This window comes from Eubalaena glacialis, chromosome 5 (genome assembly GCF_028564815.1).
Source record: "Eubalaena glacialis isolate mEubGla1 chromosome 5, mEubGla1.1.hap2.+ XY, whole genome shotgun sequence".
Classification (NCBI taxonomy): domain Eukaryota; kingdom Metazoa; phylum Chordata; class Mammalia; order Artiodactyla; family Balaenidae; genus Eubalaena; species Eubalaena glacialis.
This window is the reverse complement of record NC_083720.1, coordinates 149247598-149268171: the sequence shown is the minus strand read 5'-3', so window position 1 is coordinate 149268171 and position 20574 is coordinate 149247598. Positions and strand designations below refer to the sequence as shown.

The 20574-nt window shown below is 42.5% G+C and overlaps 1 protein-coding gene across 2 annotated transcripts; it reads right to left on the bottom strand.

The window, feature by feature from the left end:
- Positions 1-20: 20 nt before the first annotated feature.
- NPY1R (neuropeptide Y receptor Y1) lies at positions 21-7790 on the bottom strand. Of its 2 annotated transcripts, none has more exons than XM_061191760.1 (3): positions 7707-7790; positions 1166-2015; positions 21-1052 (listed from the first exon to the last, which is right to left on the bottom strand). In XM_061191760.1, the coding sequence occupies exons 2-3, from the start codon at positions 1862-1864 to the stop codon at positions 600-602; spliced, it is 1152 nt and encodes a 383-aa protein (XP_061047743.1). In that variant the 5' UTR covers positions 1865-2015; positions 7707-7790; the 3' UTR covers positions 21-599. The 2 variants fall into 2 exon arrangements, with proteins under 2 accessions (XP_061047743.1, XP_061047742.1); XM_061191759.1 differs by lacking the exon at positions 7707-7790 and adding an exon at positions 3962-4039.
- Between the last annotated feature and the right edge of the window lie 12784 nt (positions 7791-20574).

Genomic DNA, 20574 nt, shown 5'->3' with positions numbered 1-20574 from the left:
ATTTTTTATCTTACGTGCTAATCAATTAGGAGCAAATGAAATCCTGTCTTAAAATTTCAAAAAAATGCAAATCACTTTTGAATGACTTCAGACTAGGCATACAGGACACAGACTCTCTTTTAGCTCACACCCTGAATGCTGCTTTTGCATGCCATCACCTCTGCAACAGGCTGAAGCTTGATGCCCAACCTTACCCAGGACTGCCCAATCTACTGACAATCTCATCGAACAAGGATGGCCCAATCAAGCGAGAGCATCAGGTGTAGTGCTTCTAAAGTCAGTGAACAGTAATACTTTCAAGAAATTTCCTCCTAATAAATACAATATAAAAGCCTTTCTATTCTATGCATAAGTTTACAAAAAAGCACTTCAAAGATGTCTGGTCAAAACTATCGCCAGAAGGTTCCAAAGCCCACAGGTTTTGTTCCAAATATAATTATGACAGCTACTACAAAAGCAGTAAGAAGCAAGACAAGAAAATCTTGATCTTTCTTCAGTGATTTCAACCCTATTCCTTGGGAGAACAGGGAATTAAAGTCTGTTGCGGGTTGTGCTTGGTTTTAAGCAGACGTCACCTGGGACCAAATGCTACGGCAGGTTCAGATTTTTTCATTATCATCAGTGTGGATCTTTTTAAGCGTGACTGGGCTTGGCTGCTTCAGAGACGTCTTGGAAACATCCGTGTGCACGGTGGACATGGCGATGGTCTCGTAGTCGTCATCCTGAGACCGGAAATCACAGAAGCTAAAGAAGAACTGCAGGTCTCTCTGGAAGTTTTTGTTCAGGAAGCCGTAAAATATGGGGTTGACACAGGTGGAGATCATGGCTGTGAGGTGGCAGAGCAGGAATAACAGATTATGGTTGCACGTAGCAATGATCTGATGATTCCAGTCGAACACGGTGTTGAAGATGGTGAGCGGCAGCCAGCAGACCGCAAACGCCACCACGATGGACAGCAGCATGATGTTGATTCTTTTGGTTTCGCTGGACCTGTACTTATTGTCTCTCATCTTGTCCATCATGTTGTTTCTTCTTTTTAAGCGTATATATATCTACAGGAGGAAAAAAATAAAGAGTTCAAATAGAATCACTCATTGAATGAGGACTCTTGGAGAAAGAAGGTAAAAATGGAAATGGTGGCGGGGGGGCAGGGAGGTTTTCTTACCTTGAAGTAGCAAATAAATATAAAACAGAGTGGGCCAAAATACTGCAGCACCAAGAGGAGAGTGGTGTAAGACAACCGGTGAGAGTCTGATGGAAATTTATCAAAGCAGACGTACTTGTCCTTGAACGCATCAAGGGTCACATTTTGGAACGGTTCATCCGTCAATACTTGGTAGATCAGGAAGGGCAGAGAAGAAGCCAAAGCAAGGACCCAGATGACAGCAATGCCTACATAAGCATGTCTATTACTTGGTCTCCAGCCCCGTGGATTGATGATCAGCTGATGCCGTTCCACGGCAATGAGGACCAGAGAGAAGATAGACACAGTGATGGAAACACACTGCACAAAAGGGTTCAACTTGCACATTGCCTCACCAAAAACCCAGTGGTCCATCAACGTGTAGACAAACGTGAAGGGGAGACACATGATAGCAACAAGCAAGTCTGAGAAGGAAAGGTTCACAATCAGGATGTTGGTGACATTTCTCAACTCCTTTTGTTTCAAGATGATGATGATCAAGGCCAGGTTTCCAGAGACCCCAAGAATGATCACAGCTCCATAAGCAAGAGCTAACATGAATATCATGGCCAAGGGCAGATGACAATCGTCATTTTCAAAAGCCAAAAACTGGGAATTCTTCTCTGAAAAATTATAATAGATTGAACGATTTTCTACCTGGGAAAATAACGTTGAATTCATTTTCACTGGTTTGGCTATTACAGATGACTTTAGACAAATGGACAATATGTTTCCTCAAAGCAGGTCAAAGACTCAACTTATTTTTATTCTCCATATTGGAATCCATTTCTCAAAACTATTCTGAATTCTTCATTCCCTTGAACTGAACAACCTGTAAAGAGAAAATGACCAATTGCATTACTAATTTTATTGAGGGCAGTCAAAACGAATTCTGACTCATAGAACTGTTTAAAGTGAAGACACTGAAATAAAATGTATTCTATATATACATCTTTTTTTAAATAGTAGAAAGAGTGCAAACAATTAGAAAAAAAACTTTAGTAATACTTTTAACTTGATGTGCTTTCACATTGAGTTTCAGCAAAATGCAGTGGTCTGTACATTAGTAAGGTGTGTATAAATCTCATGCCCAAAGTCTTACATAAACGACCATCAGCACATTCCTAAACATTGTAGGAATATGAAGGTATAAAAAAAAAAACAATGCACAGATTAAAACATATGAAAAAGATATGACACCAACAAAGGAAAACAAAAAAAAATTTTACCTAATTCTACCTCTTACTATAAAAAAGAAAGAATGTATCAAGTTGTAGTAATAGCCCCACCAACACTGAACTGCTTTTTAAGGCAGACTATTTGGCACAAGGACTTTAAGGAGATGATCGATACAGTGAAACATCAAGAAACCTTGTCCTATGAAGGACTGCTGAAGGAAAAGAAGATGTTTAATCCAGAAAAGACTCACTAGGAACGGTACAAACATCTTCTCACATTGGAATGGGTAGCATGTGGTCCCTGGCTTGTGGCTCAGAATCTTATGTCCACTCAAGTTAGAAGTAGGACCAAGGGAAGTGGATTACATTAAAAATATTTCACATCATTATGAGGAACAAAAGTTTAATCAAATGGAATGAACTGCCTGTAAACCAGCAAGTTCTCCACAGGCAACAGTTTGTAAGTACTACTCGAAAGGCTTGGGGAAGTTCTCACATTGTGTAGGAGATTCAACTGGGTAACTCTGAAGCTCTTTCTGACTTTAAGATTCTATAATATTATTAACATGTCAGAAGCTTTCAAAGGATTTCTAAGGTTTTCTTCATGTAAATATCCTCCCTCCCCACTAGACTATATACAGATACAATCCAGGGATCTAAATTTCAGTCGTACTTTTGATCTTTCACAGCATTTTGTGATAGGAATACTCTTTTCTTACCAACAAAACAAATCACAGACAACAGTCCTGTAGAGCTTAAAACCTCCTTTAAAAAAAAAAATCTCTGATTTCCCTTACGTTATTAAGTAAATATATGAGATGGGGTTTCTTATGTTAATTAACAGGCCATTGTGCCTGTGTTAAGAAACAGAATTGCATTTCTTTCTTCTGTGAGAACGATAAAGAAAATCATGCAGAATTACTTCCATTGAAAAGGAGACAAGAACTTTAATGAACAAAATATGCTTTTGCCTTTTAAGAGATGCCACTATTGAACCTTTCCTTGGGTGCTTTTGCTTTCTAGAATATGGGGTGTTTTTTATTATAAAACTACAACTTATAAAACTGAAGAATAAAAAGAAAGGTTGCTACCACTTAGTGAGAATGAAAGCATCGGGACTAGGAAAGGTATCAAGTGTGAACGTTATAGAAACGTTCTCCCCTCTTCTTGTCAACAGCCTGGAAAGACTCCTGAACCTCCCTGGTAACACACTTTTCTCTCAAGAATACCAAAGAGAGAGAATATCTGTGTCTCTCAGTGTCTGAGAACAAACCTGGAGCAAGCAAGTGCTAATCTAAAAATTCTTTGGAAATTTCGCACTAGAAAATTCAAGAAAATTTCGCATCATACATCCTAGTCAGGTTGCTGGCAAGATATTTAATAACGTCACTGCGCAGTTATCTGAGTTTTTCTTCATCAGTAGAACTAGCATGACAGGAAAATGCATCCTCTAACTCCCTACCCATGGCTCCCCGTCTGCACACAGAGCCAGGTGAGACACACAAGGTAGGGACCACTGAGCCTCCTGGACCTGACACTTGAAGACCGCTACTCTGCCTTACACTCCCGGTCTAACAACCCCACGGGGCATGTTCTGTACCAGGCGGGCAGGTCCCTTCACAGTCACCAAGTGCCCTGGCCCGTTTTAGCTTCTGCTTCTTCGCCTCTGCAACTCCTCATCACGCATCCAAATTCTACCCATCTTTCAAAGCACCATTTAGTCCCTTGGATGCTTCATTGGCTCTTCACAGCTGTAACATTGCCTCTTGAAGGTAGGTACTATGTATATTTCATACTACTTTGCGAATATTAGATTTAGAATAAAAATGTCTTGGTGACACAGCAGGTGCACAGATGGAATAATAGGTTCTTGTGTGATTGACATTAACATCAATAGCTGAATTCTATTGTCGACTGAAAAAAATCCACAATCTAAAAGGTGAGAGTTATGTTTCATTCGGCGGACTCGCTGAGGACTCAAGCCCGGGAGGCAGCCTCTCAGACGCTCTGAGGGACGGCTCGGAAGAGGTCAGGGAGCAGCCAGGATATACAGGAGTTTTTGCAAGAAAAGGCAGGTAGCTGGAACGTCAAAAGATTGCTGTTAATTAAAGAAAACCAGACATCTCAAGTTAATGAATTTAGCACTTTTCTATGTATGGGAAGATACAAGAGTCTGGGCTCATTGAAATATTATCTGGAGCCAGTATCCTGTTCTTTCCCATCCAGAATCCCCTCAGGTGCACCGTCCAGGGTGACTACAGGGGCTGATGGCTTGATGCCCACAATATCCTTTGTTTACTGATACGGCAGGCGGCAGGGGACATCCTTGTCCACACTATCATCGTCCTTTGACGTGCAAAATGGAGGTTAATTATAAGAGCGATTTTACTAGGTCAGGTACATGGTGCGGGGGGGGGGAATGTTCCACTTTGTGCAAAAAAAAAGGAATTGTTTCTGAAAGAGAATTCATTCATCCAATAAATATTTATTGAACACTATTTTGTGTCAGGCAGGGTTTTAGTGGAGACAACAGTGAGGTTCCCATTGAGTTTCTAGTCTTGTGTGCAGAAGCAGACAAGAAAAAATAAATCAGTAAAAGAGACAGGACACAAGACGGTAGTAAGTGCCCTGGAGAAAAATAAAGCAAGGAAGGGGACCTGGGATTGTTGGGAGGGCAGCTGTTACCGGGGGGGCGGGAAGGCCGGAGAAGGTGGCGTGTGAGTTAAGACCCGACAGCAAGGAAGGAAGCCAAGCAGATGCCTCAGGGATGCATCCCCTGTGGAAACAGCAAATATGAAATCTTTACGACTGGAGTGCGCTTGGTGTGCTGAACAGATGAGAAGCGAAATAAATGAGGGAGAGACTATCGGGAAGTAGCTGGGAGGGTAAGCAGGGGAGAAACAGACTCTGCAGGGCCTTACTCCGTGGGACAGTCTTTGACTTTTTCTCTGAGAAAGACGAGGACTCCCTGGAGAGTCTTTGGTAAAGGCATGAAGTTCTATGACTTGTTTTAAAATTATTGCTCTAGCTGTTGTTTGCAAGGACTTAAGACAGGAGAGAGAAGTAGGGAGATTCATTTAGAGGCTAGTGCAATAATCCAGGTGAGAGATAATGGAGGCACAGACCAAGGTGGTTGCAGGGAAAAGGAAGAAAGATAGAAAGTTTCTATCTACCAGCTGACTTTGACAAAATTCACTGCATATGGGACTTAACGCAAACACTTATTAAATTATTACAATTTATGGGCTACAAAGTTTTCTTGCAGATGAATTTAGGTTAAATATACTGAAACTCTACTCTGATCCCTTTGAAATCACACTTGCTAGACATACCCTGTGAGAAATAGCATTTTTCTTACTAAGTAGAAGTTAGCTATACAGAAAATGCAAACTTTACATTTTTTTAATGTATTTGAAATCAGACTCCTTCGCTAAGCGCATGTCATTCCAGTTGGGTAAAACAGTTCTGCATTGGATAAAATGTGTATTTCCAGCCTACCTTAGTATAATCTCAAGGATGAATAATTGTCAGAAAATAATATTGAGAAAGAATTTACATACGTCATCTTTGACAAGGAAAATGATTTGATATTTACTATTTCAATATATATTTCTAAAGTAAGGTATGCAACTACAGACGCTGCAAAAACTGAAAGGTTGTTGCATCTCACTATAGCTGCCTTGTGCCTTTAGAGACAAAACAGAGACACTACATACATCCAGCTGGCAAATTAGCCCCCTTCCAAAGGGAAGTTTGCTTCTCCATTCCAATTAGAATGCTGGCCTTTACTGTTTGCTGTTCTTAGAGCTGTTAACTGCCTGAGAATACAGCTCTCTGGTCATAACCTGCTGCAGATAAATTTTGTCCTATACTCAGAACTGGCTGCTTAACTCCCTCGTTTTTGGAAAAGAAATGTCAGCCTTGCTACATGCACCCTCCCAAAGTTACTGCTAGTTTATTCACATGAGTTACATAATTCTCTGTTCCTTTCCCTTCCAGGAGGGTTTGCTCAACTGACAGTTGCCTTAAAACAATAAGGAAAGACTAATAAAGCAGTAGGCACCCACCGAAAAGCGCTCAGTCTTTGGTCCTGGGGGAGGAACCCGGCCGACAGCCTCCTGCTCTCACCGGGGAAGCAGCCTGCAGTCCTGGGACTGACAGCCGCTGTTGCTGGGACTCCCCTCCAGGCAGAGCCCGGCAAGCTCCGTGTTCCCCGCCACCACCACCCCCGCCCCGCCTGTGTGCCACCCGACAAGTTACGCTTTCTCACACGGTCCTGGTGGGCACGGCAAATCTGAGAACTCTTTAAAAAAAAAAAGGAATGTCAAGACACACTTCCTCACTCTCCCCTCCCCTCCCCTAGGTTTTTCCTGAGTTACCAAACTCAGGAAATGGGATGTGTTAAATCAAAATTCCTGTCGGCACGCTTACGCGCCCACCTTTTTCATATCGTGTAACTAGGTGAATTGCCCCCAACTGTCCTCATTCCTAATACTCCCTCCCCGCCCGCCCCCCCCCCCAATACACACACACTTGCCACCCATTTGTCAGATGTCTCTACCCATAATGATGAGACTGGCAAAGCAGAAAACATCCAAAACAACCAGAACCAAACAAGCACAGCCCAAACTTAGTTGACTCTGGCCCAACATCAGTCCTTAAAACATTGGCCTCTCTGCCATCTACCTGGAGACCAACGGGCCACTCTTAGGCCACCCCCCTCTCCAGTCCGTCCACAGTCTCCTACCCAGCCGCGCTCCACCACCACCGGTGCAACGGAGCTGAAGAGTTGGACGATGGAAACTCGGAAGTAGGGGACAGTACGATGTCTCCTGGGGACGCAGCGCCAGGCTGGAGGGGCCAGCACCGCGGGGCAGGGCTCGACACAGCCCGCGCGCGGGGCGCCCACCGGGGCCCCGGGCCGCTCCGCGCGCACAAGTGCGGCGCGCAGGGCGAAGGCCGACCCGCGAGCCCTCCTCCCCCGGCCGTCCCAGCCGCGCGTTCCTCCGCAAAAGCTCGGCGCGGCCGCGCCGCGGAGGCTCGGGAAAGATGCCAAAGGCAGCGAAGGAGGGAGGACGACGTCTCCCCAGAGCCCGAGGAGGGGGACTCGGACCCCGTAGAGCGGCGTCGGCCCCGCACCGCGGGCGGTCCCGGGGGGGCCGGCGGTTTGGAGCACCTCGCGACCCGCCCGCGCGGGGACCGAACCGAAGGCTGCCTGCGCGCGCGCCGCTCCCCAGAGCTCGTTTCGGGACTCGCGTGCCCTTTCTTCCTCTCCCATCCTTCACCCCATCAGTGGCAGATTCCTCTAAAGTCAGTCCTTGCAAAGGGGTGCTCTTGAAACTTACCCTCTCTGCCGGATGATGATTAACGCGGGGAGGGCGGCCGTGGGAGGGAGCGCAGCGGGAAGGAAAGCTCGCGGGCGTTTCTCCGGCTCCAAGCCTAAAGGTTGGTGGGGAGGGGAAGAGCCGCCCTCGAAGCGGAGCTCCACCTCGTCCCGGCCACGTGACAGCCCCCGGGCGGCGCCGCAGCCCCCCGCACCCCTCCCCGGGGATTCGGGGGGCAGCGCGGGAGCCGCGCGCGGGGCGGGGGTGCGCGCTCGGCGCTCGGCGGGGCCGGGAGGGAGGCGCTGCGCCGGGCGGAGGTCGCGCCCGCGCGCCGTCGCTGGCGGTCGGTGCCACCTCGCGGCGGAGGCCGAGCCGGCGGTGCGGGCAGCGGCGCGGAAGCCGGCTCCGGGGAAGGGGGCGCGAAGCCCACCGCGACTGCGCCGCTCGTGCGTGCCTAGCCTCTCTTGTGACGTCCGGAGGTTTCTCACGCCGGAGCCAGAAGTTTTTCCTTTTCAGCAGTGAACAAAGAGAAGACCTCAGAGAAGCAAAAGGAGCGAGTCTCCGATAAGATGGAAGGGGCTTTTTTTTTTAAGTCCTTCTTTCTCTCCGCTAGAAAAATGCGTTGAGGCAGATTTGTTCCCGGCACCGAGCTGCTCCTTTCAGGGAAGCACGAGGAGAGGAACATTTTCTTGCGGGTCAGAAAGAGTCAGTGCCATTTCCTCGGTACTTAATCTACTACCGTGCAGAACAGTATGAAGGAATAAAAGAACAGATTGTACACAGAGCACGTTGACGGTGCAAAGCCATCCTGGTGCCTGATGATTCAGGCTAATTGCTGATACACTGACCTCAGGTGTTTTACATAGTTCTACTCTACTTCGAAAAGCCAAAGTTGTGTAACACACACACACACAGTGATTACTGATGTAGATGAATACAACTTCTTCCAAATCAAACTTTCAAGTAATAAAGAGCCTTACTAATAAAGATACAGGACACTGCCTAGGAGATGCATACAAGTTTCATTACATAACAACCCTGATCGCAATCTGTCTTCAAACTAAAAGCAGAACAAATTCTGAGACAAATGGAATTACTTGAACTTCGTTGAAAAATGTTTTATTTTTCTAGTTATTAGACTGAATAAATACTATTTAAAGCTCAGTAGAAACTCTAACTCATTCATTTATACAAATAATGATGTACACAATCTCTGTTGTCCCCGCCCCGCACCGGGAAAGGTTTCTAAAATATTTGTCATTAGGTATATTTTTATGAAATTGGAAAGGGATTATGACCAAGAATCGATATATCACAATCAGGTAATAAATGCACTATACAATATATATGAGCATATATTTTTAAAAAGCCCACTAGTGATTAAGGAATAGTAAAATGGCACATATATTTTCTTTCTTTTTCTTTTTTTTTTTTTAAACCCAGGATGAAAATATAAAACATAATTTAGGAATTTCAGTTATTTAAAGAGCAATAACTCATTTGGGTTTCTATTCACTCTCTGTTTACTCTATCCCTTAAGTCACATTCTGTTCATAGAAGCAAATTTACCCCAAGGTCTTCATCATCTAATTGGCTCTTTTTAGTCTGCTGCAAGAATTACAAATGAAATAATTTAATTCTCTGAAAAGAATACATTTTTAGGTCAACGTTTTTGCTATATCAGCAAATATTTTGGATTTAAGAATATAATTTGGACTCATTAAATGACACTTTCCTTTCTGTGTTTTCCAAAAATACTAATAAAAGCATGTCTGCAAGAATACCTGAATTACTGTGGCCATTGTATTTTGTCATCTTATTAATTTTTATAAAGTACCCCCCAGTCCAATTTATAAAACTGTATTCTTTTTTTTTAATTAATTTATTTATTTTTGGCTGCGTTGGGTCTTCGTTGCTGTGCGTGGGCTTTCTCTAGTTGCGGCGAGCGGGGGCTACTTTTCCTTGTGGTGCGCGGGCTTCTCATTGTGGTGGCTTCTCTTGTTGCAGAGCACGGGCTCTAGGCGCATGGGCTTCAGTAGTTGTGGCTCACGGGCTCAGTATTTGTGGCTTGCGGACTCTAGAGCGCAGGCTCAGTAACTGTGGTGCACGAGCTTAGATGCTCCGCGGCATGTGGGATCTTCCCGGACCAGGGATCAAACTCGTGTCCCCTGCATTGGCAGTTTGATTCTTAACCACTGTACCACCAGGGAAGTCCCTAAATCTATATTCTTGAGACATTAATATCAAATACCAATCTTTGAAAGATCATTGCTCTCAAAGACTTTTTTTTTCTATGTCAAATTTTGTGATACAAAGGGAAGTTTTGAAATGCTGAACAAAAACAGCAAATTTATACAATTCTCTAGGACTATCATTTACTAAAGACTCTTTCCAATGTGTAAACTAGGAAACTTAAGCATAGTATAATAACCAAATACAACATAAGATCCTTGTATAATGTAATCTAATGGAAGATTTGAAATAAACAAAGTAACGAGTTGCTCAGAAAATATGTGTTAAAGAATAATCTGAATTCCTCAGAAGATGTGTTTAAAAGAATATGTGTGTTAAAGATCTTTTTTTTTTCTACTCTTAAGTGAACAGTCAGTTGCATACTTTCCTATTTGGGATTCAAGGTAGATAAAACTTCACCTTTGCTAGAGAGAGAGAATTTTTTTGCATCTTGTGTATTTCCTTCTGAAATTTCACAGCAGCCAGAGAATTAAACTAATGACTTATTCTCATGTTCTGATGGGCAATAGGTTTGTTCTGTCATTTAAACAAAGGAATAGGATCTACTCCTTAAATCTCTGTAGATCTTAGTTTTATCATATAAAAAATGGAACAACTTTATGGTCTGGCCCTTTAAATTCCATGATTCAGTAATTGGCTAGATAAAATTATTTATCACTATATTTACTGCTGGAATTTATCCACTGTAATTACCTTACTGGTCTCCTGATGAATTTCTGCTGCAAGGGTTAAAGTTCCTGAAATGCTGTTAGGCCTTGATTCATGAAAATTATCATAAATTATCTTTCAGAAAAACCCTGATAGTCATTAACACATGTGAAAACTAGAGTGTAGCTGATATTGATTAGGAGGAAATTCCATCAAGGTAGAACTTACTACGAAGTATGTTATTCTAGGAATTAATGGAGTGCCAATTTTTCCTTCTTTCGGTGACTTACCTACGGCATTTCTTTGAATCTATGATGCCATAGAATGTAAGTTGCAATGTTATTTTATGGACCACTAACAAAGAAAAAAATCCTTCCAGTAAAGCAATGACATACAGTCAATTGTAAATGAATCTTAAAGTTAGAGAACTAAAACGTTTTTAAAAGTCCTCATCTTAGGACCAATAAAATACAGTAGGTAAAGAGCTTGACTAAATTGGTTAGTACAATCAAATAGTCAATACGATCACTTTATTCAACTCTTTTTGAGAGAATTAACTTAGCAGAAAAAAGTGACAATTAATTTACTTAAAATGTTAGTATACAAGTATATAGACAATTCAATTATCTTCCTTGTGTAGAAGACACCAAATACTATTTATGGATTCGCTCGATTTAAAATGGGAATGCACTTCAAGAAAGTTCTCATTTGGTTACATAGGCTACAAATTTAGAGCTTTTGTTATACAACTCTGTCAGAATAGATTCCATACGACCAGTATCTTAAAATTACTTAGTAAATATTCAAACATTTTCCTGCAGATTTCATCCTGTTTGACGCCCTTTAGACATTCAACAAACGTGTAATGTTATTTGACAAAAGCGTAATGTTATGTATTTATTGCATGGTATAATGGAAGGAACTTTGCCATTATTTTTGATGATAATTATTATCACTCCCTTCTTAGGTGTAGGCATAGCTGGTGAGAAGAGCAAGTATGAATGCCACCACTGACCTTCCTTCATCCATGACAAACATCCTGCCCACCTCCACTCCCCCCCACCCCAACCCTGAAATCTCAGGCTTGACATCAGACCCCATCTCAACATCAGCAGATCAGACTTGGCCCCATGATGTAAAGCTATTTCCCATCCTGAGATGGGACAATATTTCCCAAAGATAGGAGAAAGATTCCTTATGTGCACCTAAATAATATGACAGATGGGCACAGAGGTGGTGAGAAGTGTTGCCGGGTATCACTTTGCTTAGGTAACTATCCCTTATTCATCCTTTTACTTAAGGTCTAGCTGTTGCTTTTCTTTCCCCAGATACATATAAATCTAGAAAGAGGTTATATAGCCAAATACGGTCTGTGGTATAACCCGATCCTTCTCATCCTAAGAGACTGCTTAGCTGCCACTCTCTGCTAGTACAGCATGTTGGTGGAATTTACTCAACTATGCAGGTTATTGCAACTACAGATTCAAAACCTCAGTTGAGCTTAAATGTCACTCAGAGATTCCCAGGCTTGGGTGACTCCCGATTCCTTTCCTCTTAGAAGATATTTCAAATAGCCACCCCTCTCCCCAGCCTCCCACCTCATACCCGCAGCCTCAGTGGACTCCTCCTTCCTTCTGAAGGGAGTAAAAGCCATAGGGTATTTTTTTTTGTTTTACTGAAGTATAGTTGATTTACAATGTTATGTTAGTTTCAGGTGTACAGCAAAGGGATTCATATATATATATATATATATGTATGTTTTCAGAATATTTTCCCTTACAGGTTATTACAAAATATTGAGTATCATTCCCTGTGCTATATAGTAGGTCCTTATTGATTATCTGTTTTATCTATTTTATATACAGTAGTATGCATGTGTTAACCCCAAACTCCTAATTTATCCCTAACCCCCTTTCCCTTTTGGCAACCATAAATTTGTTTTCTATGTCTGTGGGCCAATTTCTGTTTTGTAAATAAGTTCAGTTGTATCATTTTTTTTTTTTTTTTAGATTCCACATATAAGTGATATCATATGATATTTGTCTTTCTCTGTGTGGCTTACTTCACTTAGTATGATCATCTCTAGGTCCATCCGCATTGCAAAAATAGAGCTACCATATGATCCTGCAATCCCACTCCTGGGCATATATCCGGAGAAAACCATAATTTCAAAAGATACATGCACCCCAATGTCATAGCAGCGCTATTTACAATAACCAAGACATGGAAGCAACCTAAATGTTCACAGACGGATATAAGGATAAAGAAGATGTGGTACATATATACAATGGAATACTACTCAGCCACAAAAAAGAATGAAATAATGCCATTAGCCATAGGGTATTTATTCCCTTTCATGTCCCTCATTTTGGCAATGGATCCTCCAGCCCAGCTGACCCAGTCTCCAGGCACTGAGTCGCACCAGCCCACTGAGTTTTCCCAGCTGATGCCCCAAATGCCATGTGACAGAGACAAGCCATCGCCGTTGTGCTCTCCTGAGGTGCTGACCCACTCAATCCGTGAGCATAGAGTCCGTGAGTTTTTGGTTTTCCATTAAGTTCTGGGAAGATTTTTACACAACGATAACATAACAAAAATACCTGTTTATTTGACAATTCATTTTTCTTGGCTCCACACTGAAAACAAAAACAACAAGACAAAATTGCTCACCCTTCCTCACTGTAACTCCCTCACCCTTGTCATAGCTTCTCTAGCTGCCTTCTCTGTCCTGGTCGCTCCTCCAAGAATAAGGCACATTTCCTGTCCTCTCATTGCTTCTCATATGGCCCACTGGAACCTGCTTCTGCCAGGGAAAACAATGACTAAACCGGTGGATACAATTCAGACTTTAATTCTTTATATTGCATTTGACTCTTTTGACCATCCTCTCCTGGAATCGTCTTTTCCTTTGACTTCACTAACTACATTTCAGATGGTTTTCTTTCCTTACTGGCTGTTTCTCAGTCGTCTTCCCAAGGATCTGCTGTCTCCATCTCCTCCTTAGGTGATTTGCTCCCTAGGATACTGTTATGATCAATCGGCCAGAGATGGCCCCTGTGTATTCGTTCAAAATGGTCCCCATATTGTTTACTTCTTCACAGCTGGCAGGACACAAATGCCAGACTGCATCAACCTCAAATTCTCACAAATCTAATTGCTTTATATGCAGTCCAAATAAATATATTTTTAGTTATTTAGAGCCTACCTACTTTATACACTGTGAGAAACTGCACCAAACATCTGCTAACCATGGATAAGACAAATCCTGTAGCCATAAAAGACACCTATCCGATGATGCCCTTCAGAGCTCTCTGACCCAAGTCTCCCCACCTTGCCACTGAGTGGTGTCACCTAGACACTAAGACTCCCTCTGTTTTCTCCTCCCCGGGGATTCCCTTGTCCCATCCCCCTTCTGAATGGTAGCTCATACTACTGTCTCTGGAAGGTCTCCTTCTGGGAGAAACTTCCCTGTCATGCAAGCCTGTCCAGGACCACCCAAATAAAACTTGTGTGTCCTGCCTTTCGTGGTCCTGTCTCTTCCCTGATCAGCCCTGAAATTCCCAAGTTTACCAGAGACCTCATTCTTAATCTTCTCCGTTTTTTCACTTTCAAGCATAATCATACCCTCTGCCATCACTGACACGCTTGTACATTTGTAACCTTAAATCTCCATGTAAAGTGCGGACCACTCCCAGGTTTCCTTGGCAAATGTGCTTCACAGCTGGTGGACCCGATACAAACCAGTGTCATCATCTCTACACCTCAAGCCAGAACCTGAGGATCATCCAGTATTTCCCTCTCTCACACCCTCAAATTCAACTGGTCTCAAATTCATTGGGTCAGTTGGGAATCGGTCACACATTCCCACTGATTTCACAGCATAATATCTCTCAAATGTGTTCTTTTATATCCATCATGCTCTAGCTAATTCTCTACTCAATGGTCTCTCTGCCACCAACTGCTGTCATGGTCATCCAGCGATGTCACCGCCCAGCTTAAATCATCTAGTTGCTCTCCAGATCCTTCAAGAAAAGTGCGAACAATGTCCTCGTGAACCAACCTTTTCAGTAGCATCCTCTACCCATTCCCACACAGACTTCAGTCAAACTGAACTACCTGCAGGTCTCTGAATATTACTCTCTATCACCTTCATGTTTCCCCCCACTTCTTACTTGCCCATCCCCTCCGTCTGCTGGTTTAACTTTCACCAATTCTTCAAACTTCAGTTCAAGTATCTTCTCAACTACAAAGCCCTCTCTAATGTCTCTCTCTCCATCTCCCCAAATCACCCCACAGGCTGAGTTTGTATTTATATTCCTATTTTTATTCCTACTAGTCTCTGAGTTTATTTCTAACACAGAATTTATCACACTATATTACAGTCAGTTATGTATTTGCACAGCTACACTGGGATCTCTGGAAGGCAGTGATTATTTTTTTTCACCTCTTAAAGCTTAGAGCCTAGAATAATATCTGGCATATCATAAGATACTGAAAACAGTTTTCTTGAGGGATTGAAGAACAAGAAATAGGATAGGACTATATAAATTATAAACATCACAAATCAAGCCCATTTGTTCATCTCAAACATTAAAAAATATCTTTAGCATTTGTAGCTATGATGGATTATTGTTATTTTTATACATATGCATAACACATGTATATATTTATACATATTACTATTATACTCCTCTTGATTCTTATATTTTTGGATTTTCTTATGTGTTGAATTCTGCTTTCCCCATTCAATGTAAACTTGAGTAATGGACCTCACTGCCTTTGAAAATGCATGTAATGTCTAGTAGAGAATATGTCTCATATATTTTTCTACCTGCTGAATAACATACTTTCAAAAGCTGAATTACCTATGAGCATAAGAGTAAGAATATGGTAACAGATGCAATTTTAAAGAGGATATTATTCAACCATATCCGCTTTTGATTCTGAACTTATGCTTTGAAAATTTCTCTAAACATCCTTTTTAAAGACTATTAAAAACAAACTGACATACCAAAAATAAATAAATAAACTGTTTCCCTTTCGTTTCCACTTAAATATAGCAAAGCTATATTTAGCTTTATAACTAGATTTAATTTTTTAACCTTGTAAAATTAGCTAAGAAATGAAAATTTATCTTAAGATGATATTGAGGTGATATTTATCAACAACACTTTTTGTGTGGAGTTTTAACCTACAGAAGGGAAGAATATATGACCTATGTATGAATTTGTATGATAGAATATTGTGTCTCCAAAGGAATCCATGTTCTCTTCCTTTATATATTTTGTAATAAAAATTTTAAATAATGTAATTAGATATAAAATGATTTGCTTTAAGACACCCACAACTTTTAAAAAGAATGAATTAAATATCATTATATAGTTATTACTAGCTGCAGGGAAGAGAATGTACACTAATAATCGGAAATTTTATCAACAATATTTCTTTCTTCTTTTTCTTCCCCCTAATATGGAGGGTAAACAAACAATGTTTATCACCATTAAATTTTTCTGAAGATCCAAAAAAGTTATTTTTCTACCCATATATCTGTAATATGTGTTTGTTAATGGCATAAAGTCATAGGTTTTCAGAGCTAAAAGGGGGCTCCAGATCTGCTAGTCAAAACATTTTGTTTTACAAACAAAGAAAGTTAAGGACTAAAAAGATCAAGTGCTTTGTCTAAAGCCACACCATTCATTTGGGATAAAACCTGGCTGCAATCCAGGTGTTCTGACAAACTACCATTATACAAATACGTATGTGATATTTGATTATATAACTGTATACGTGGGTATCACACATAAGTGTGTATATATTTTTAACATGAAAAAATTACTTTAGAAAAAGAACTGGAATCAGTCACTGCTTTATAATGAATGCTTTAATCATTAGGGCATCAAAGAGAAAGATAAAGTTTTGCTTAAGTACCACAGTGTTGGTCAGAAGAAGGCAATGAAATGTTTATAGTTCTCCCTTAGCACTTCAAAATTATGATTGAATTCCCTGGAAAAAATGACTCTATGCACGCAAATACTTTAGGTTAACTTATTTTTAAAAAATATCTTCTGTTACTTAAAAAATTGCTTGTATTTCACAATTATAAGTTAGTTCCTTGTTTTAAGTCCCGAATATTGATTATATAACAAATTATTATGATTCCAGAGAAATCAGTGCAGCAATGAGCATCATAAAAATATTTGTAACACACAGAGATGGCCCTTTCCATACCTTTTAAGAATTAAAGATTTAAATTTATCATGGTAGAAACAGTGGACAAAGAAATGTTTACCCTTCGTGAATATAACAAAAATCTTCAGAGGAAAAGAATGCAACAACTAAAATAATATTTTCTTTAGTTTATTCACTCCCACTATAACTAATATTCAAGATCACATATCATTTGAGATTACATCAAAGCACTTTAGTAACTGGCCTCCACAAATGGTAGCTGTTATTAAAATGCAGCAATAACTTTGATAAAAACAACAGACATTCCTCAGAGAAATGTTACCCCAGGCATTGTCTGGAGAGTGTTTTATTATTCAATGATTTGTCTTAGGAGTTACCTAGCAATTTTAAGTTTTACCTTTATAGATATGCTTCCTTCCATAACTGATAAAGAACCACAAGAACTGGAAAATAGCCAGTTTAATTTTGTAACACACATAAAACCCAACTTAATTTCCCAAATGAGCATTTTGCAAATAGTGAGTGGGAAAAATACATAAAGCAGAGGTGGACATTACTATTTTTGTTCCCGTGGTGGTACTTCCTCTGTTTGAATATCACTCCATCAAATAGAAACGAAATTATTATGTTCTATAAAGAGTGATGATGAGTCTTGAGTCCCTCCTGGGAAATTTGAAGATAAAAGCACAGTTATCTTTGTATTTTCTTCTTTATGTAGCATATTGTTGGAATTTTTCAACTTGACAATTAAAAAAAAAAAAAAATCCTAACAATGTGTTCACTCCATGTATAGCAAGCGTGTATTTAAAGAAGAAATTCTGACTCCCCTTTTGAGGCTTGCATGGCTGTGTGCATGGTGAGAAGAGAAATGGTGGGTTAACCAAAATCTTCATATCAAGAACATGGTGGCCTTTTATTTTTACTCTAATAACGATAGTTACTTCAAACCTAAATGCATATCATCGAAAGAAAAACCCCAAATTGGTGGAAAAGAAAAAACTACAATTCATCTTGTATTTTTAATATACAAAAGCTTGTAGCATAGCCTAGTTGTATTTGTTTTTGGAAGCTTGTGTTAGGGCTCAGGATGGGCCACCCCAAAATATGCCATGATGGCATATTGGTTACTTCGAATTAAAGTAACTTAAGAAATGACCAGTGCAATAGGGACACTCTGACCCTCCTTTCTGTCTCTCTGAAGGCAGCAAAGAAATCTCCCATGTGAAAGGGGCTGTCCCTGCATCTGGAGGTGGAAGGACACCCTCACTACCAGAGATCCGGAATTTGGCCGAGAAGCCTGTATAAACAAAGTGTGTTACTTCTTTACTGTATCACCCCAAGCCCAAACTCTGTTGAGATTCCTTACTAATTAAGCACCCAAAGCCTACATTCCCTTGTTCCGTCAATTCCTCACAAATTTATTGTTTCTTTGTCTAAAAACTGTAAAAGCTGCTTGCTTTGGCCACTTCTTAGGTCTCATTTCTATGAGACCTCCATGCATATGAATTAAAATTTGTTTATTTTTCTCCTGTTAATCTGTCTTGTGTCCATTTTATTATTAGTCCAGCCACAAGAACTCCGGGAGGGGACAGGGGGAAATTTCCCCCTCCCAAACAATAGTCACAATGGGGTTCGTTTGGAAGTTGTTTTAAAGCCAATATGTCCTAGAAGTAGGCATATATTGTAACTGTACAGGGTATGGGAGGGTAGAAATTTATGTGGTAGGTGTGGTGCTTTACTGTACAGATGCTGGAGTTAAGAAAGTCTAAGAACCAAGCTTTCTTTTCTCCCCAGGCACTGCTTCTCGACACTTCCATCTTTCCCTTCACCCACTGCAGAATCCCATAGGCCTTCTCAGAATGCCTATCGTGCTAAGACAGCGATGAATGAAATAGGAAGTTTATATACTTGGGTATTTAAAGCTCTTGGATGACTCTGGCTGATACAACAACAATCTATACAGGTCCCCTGAGTATCAAATACTAAAATTCAGCAGAAAAGGGCCACATGAATTTTTTCTCTGGCTTCTGGGGCAACAGCTAGCATTTACTGCCCCCAGAAATTAGGTTTACAAGTAGTATCACCCCCAAGGGATACAGTCCTCTGCAGTTTAGAGAGGGCTAGTCCCACAGGATTGCACTCCTCACCACACACACCATGCTGTGACTGTCACATAGCCGTCTTTACCTTTAAAGTGTACAGTAAAACACCCCTTCTCAGTCTCGGCTATAGTCAAAGACATATGGACCTCTCCCTGTTACACAAACAAAGTTGGGTTCACTTGCCCGCGGGAAGTAAAGCCAATCTACTGACACTGGGTTGTGGTGAAGGAAAGTGCAGCGTTTACTGCAGGCGCCAAGCAAGGGCAACAGGCAGTTCATGCTCAGAAGACCCCAACTCCCCGAAGGGGAGGAAGGGGAAGGGGTTTTAACGGCAGTGGAAGGAGGGGGCGGCAGGGTGTGTGATCAGCTCATGCACAGTTCTCGGATTGGTTGGCATCAAGGTGAAGTTTCAAGCATCATCAACCTTCTGGTTTCAACCGGTCTAGAGTCTAAGGGCTTGTGCTCAGCAGTTTTCATCTGGGGATCTGCTTCCTGTAAAAACAACTGAGGAATGTGTGCGGGGCCTTTATTTGTATCTTTCAGGAAACTGGGAGTTCGGTGATTTTGCTGTGGCTGGTTTATGGTCTGAATTGTCACCAGTTTCTCCACCCAACAGCTATTCTTTGTTTCTGCATGTTCACGTTCCCAATCATTAACTCTGGAGCAGCCTTTAGAGATTCAAGGGAGGCTCCAGAGACTAAAGCAAAAGCCTTTTACTTCAAACGACAGGGACCCAGGGGCTTGTGCACGGTTTCATCCCAATCTCTCTTGCCTCTTCTCTCTTCTTTTTTCTCTCTCCCTCCCTCCCTCTCTCGCGCGCGCGCAAACACACACACACACACACACACACACAGAGAGAGAGAGAGAAAAGCATTAAGCACCTGACAACTAATAACTAAAAATAAGGCAAACCTGCGCGATACAGATTTGGACGCCCTGGGGATGGAAATCACGTTGAGCAGAAAAGGAGGACAAGTTCTCTTTGCTTGGGACTTTTAACGTATGACAACTCTTTTCATCCCAGCCCTCTTTAGCTGCCACGCGCAGCCTGGGAAGCGTGGGTTGGCTCCAGCCTCCCGGGCCCCGCGCCCACGCCTGGTCCCCGCGGCGCCCGCAGGAACCGCGTGCCTACTGCGCCCGAGCGCCTCCGCCACCCCGCGCCCCCGCGTCCCCGCGTCCCCGCGGGTCAGGCCGACCCCCGCCCAGACGCCTCCCCGCCGCCCTCCGGAAGGTGCGAGAAAGACCAGCGCGCTGCTTTGGTTTGGTTTTTATTATTATTTTTCGAACAAAGAGAAAACCTGGGCCTTGCGGCGTTCCCCGGGCGCCCACGCCGGCCGCGGACCCCGACTTCCCTGCGCGGCCTCGGCGGGCCCGGCCCGGGAGACGGGGTGCCGGGGGCTGCCGCCTCTCCCCGGCCCACGCGAAGGTAGGGGGCGCCCCGGGCGGGCTCGGGGAGCAGTCGTGTGCCCGGGCGCCCCCTGCCCCCGTCCCCGCCGCCGCCGGGCGCAGGAGCGGCCGCGATCCCGGGAGCCGGGGCGCCCCGAGGTACGGGAAGGGCCGGGGCTGGAAGCGGGGGTCCGGGCGACTTCGGGGCGCGGAGGGAGAGCGGAGGGACCCGGCGGGGCTCCCGTGCGGCGCAGGAGCCCCCCGGGTGGGCGCGCGGAGCTGAGCCGGAGGAGAGTGTCGGGGGTCCCGCC

Bases quoted from the DNA above. Each gene is read 5' to 3' on its own strand.
- NPY1R (XM_061191760.1), bottom strand. From the start codon at position 1,864: ATGAATTCAACGTTATTTTCCCAGGTAGAAAATCGTTCAATCTATTAT. The intron at 1,053-1,165 runs GTAAGAAAACCT...TTCCTCCTGTAG, and splicing joins TATTTATTTGCTACTTCAAG to ATATATATACGCTTAAAAAG.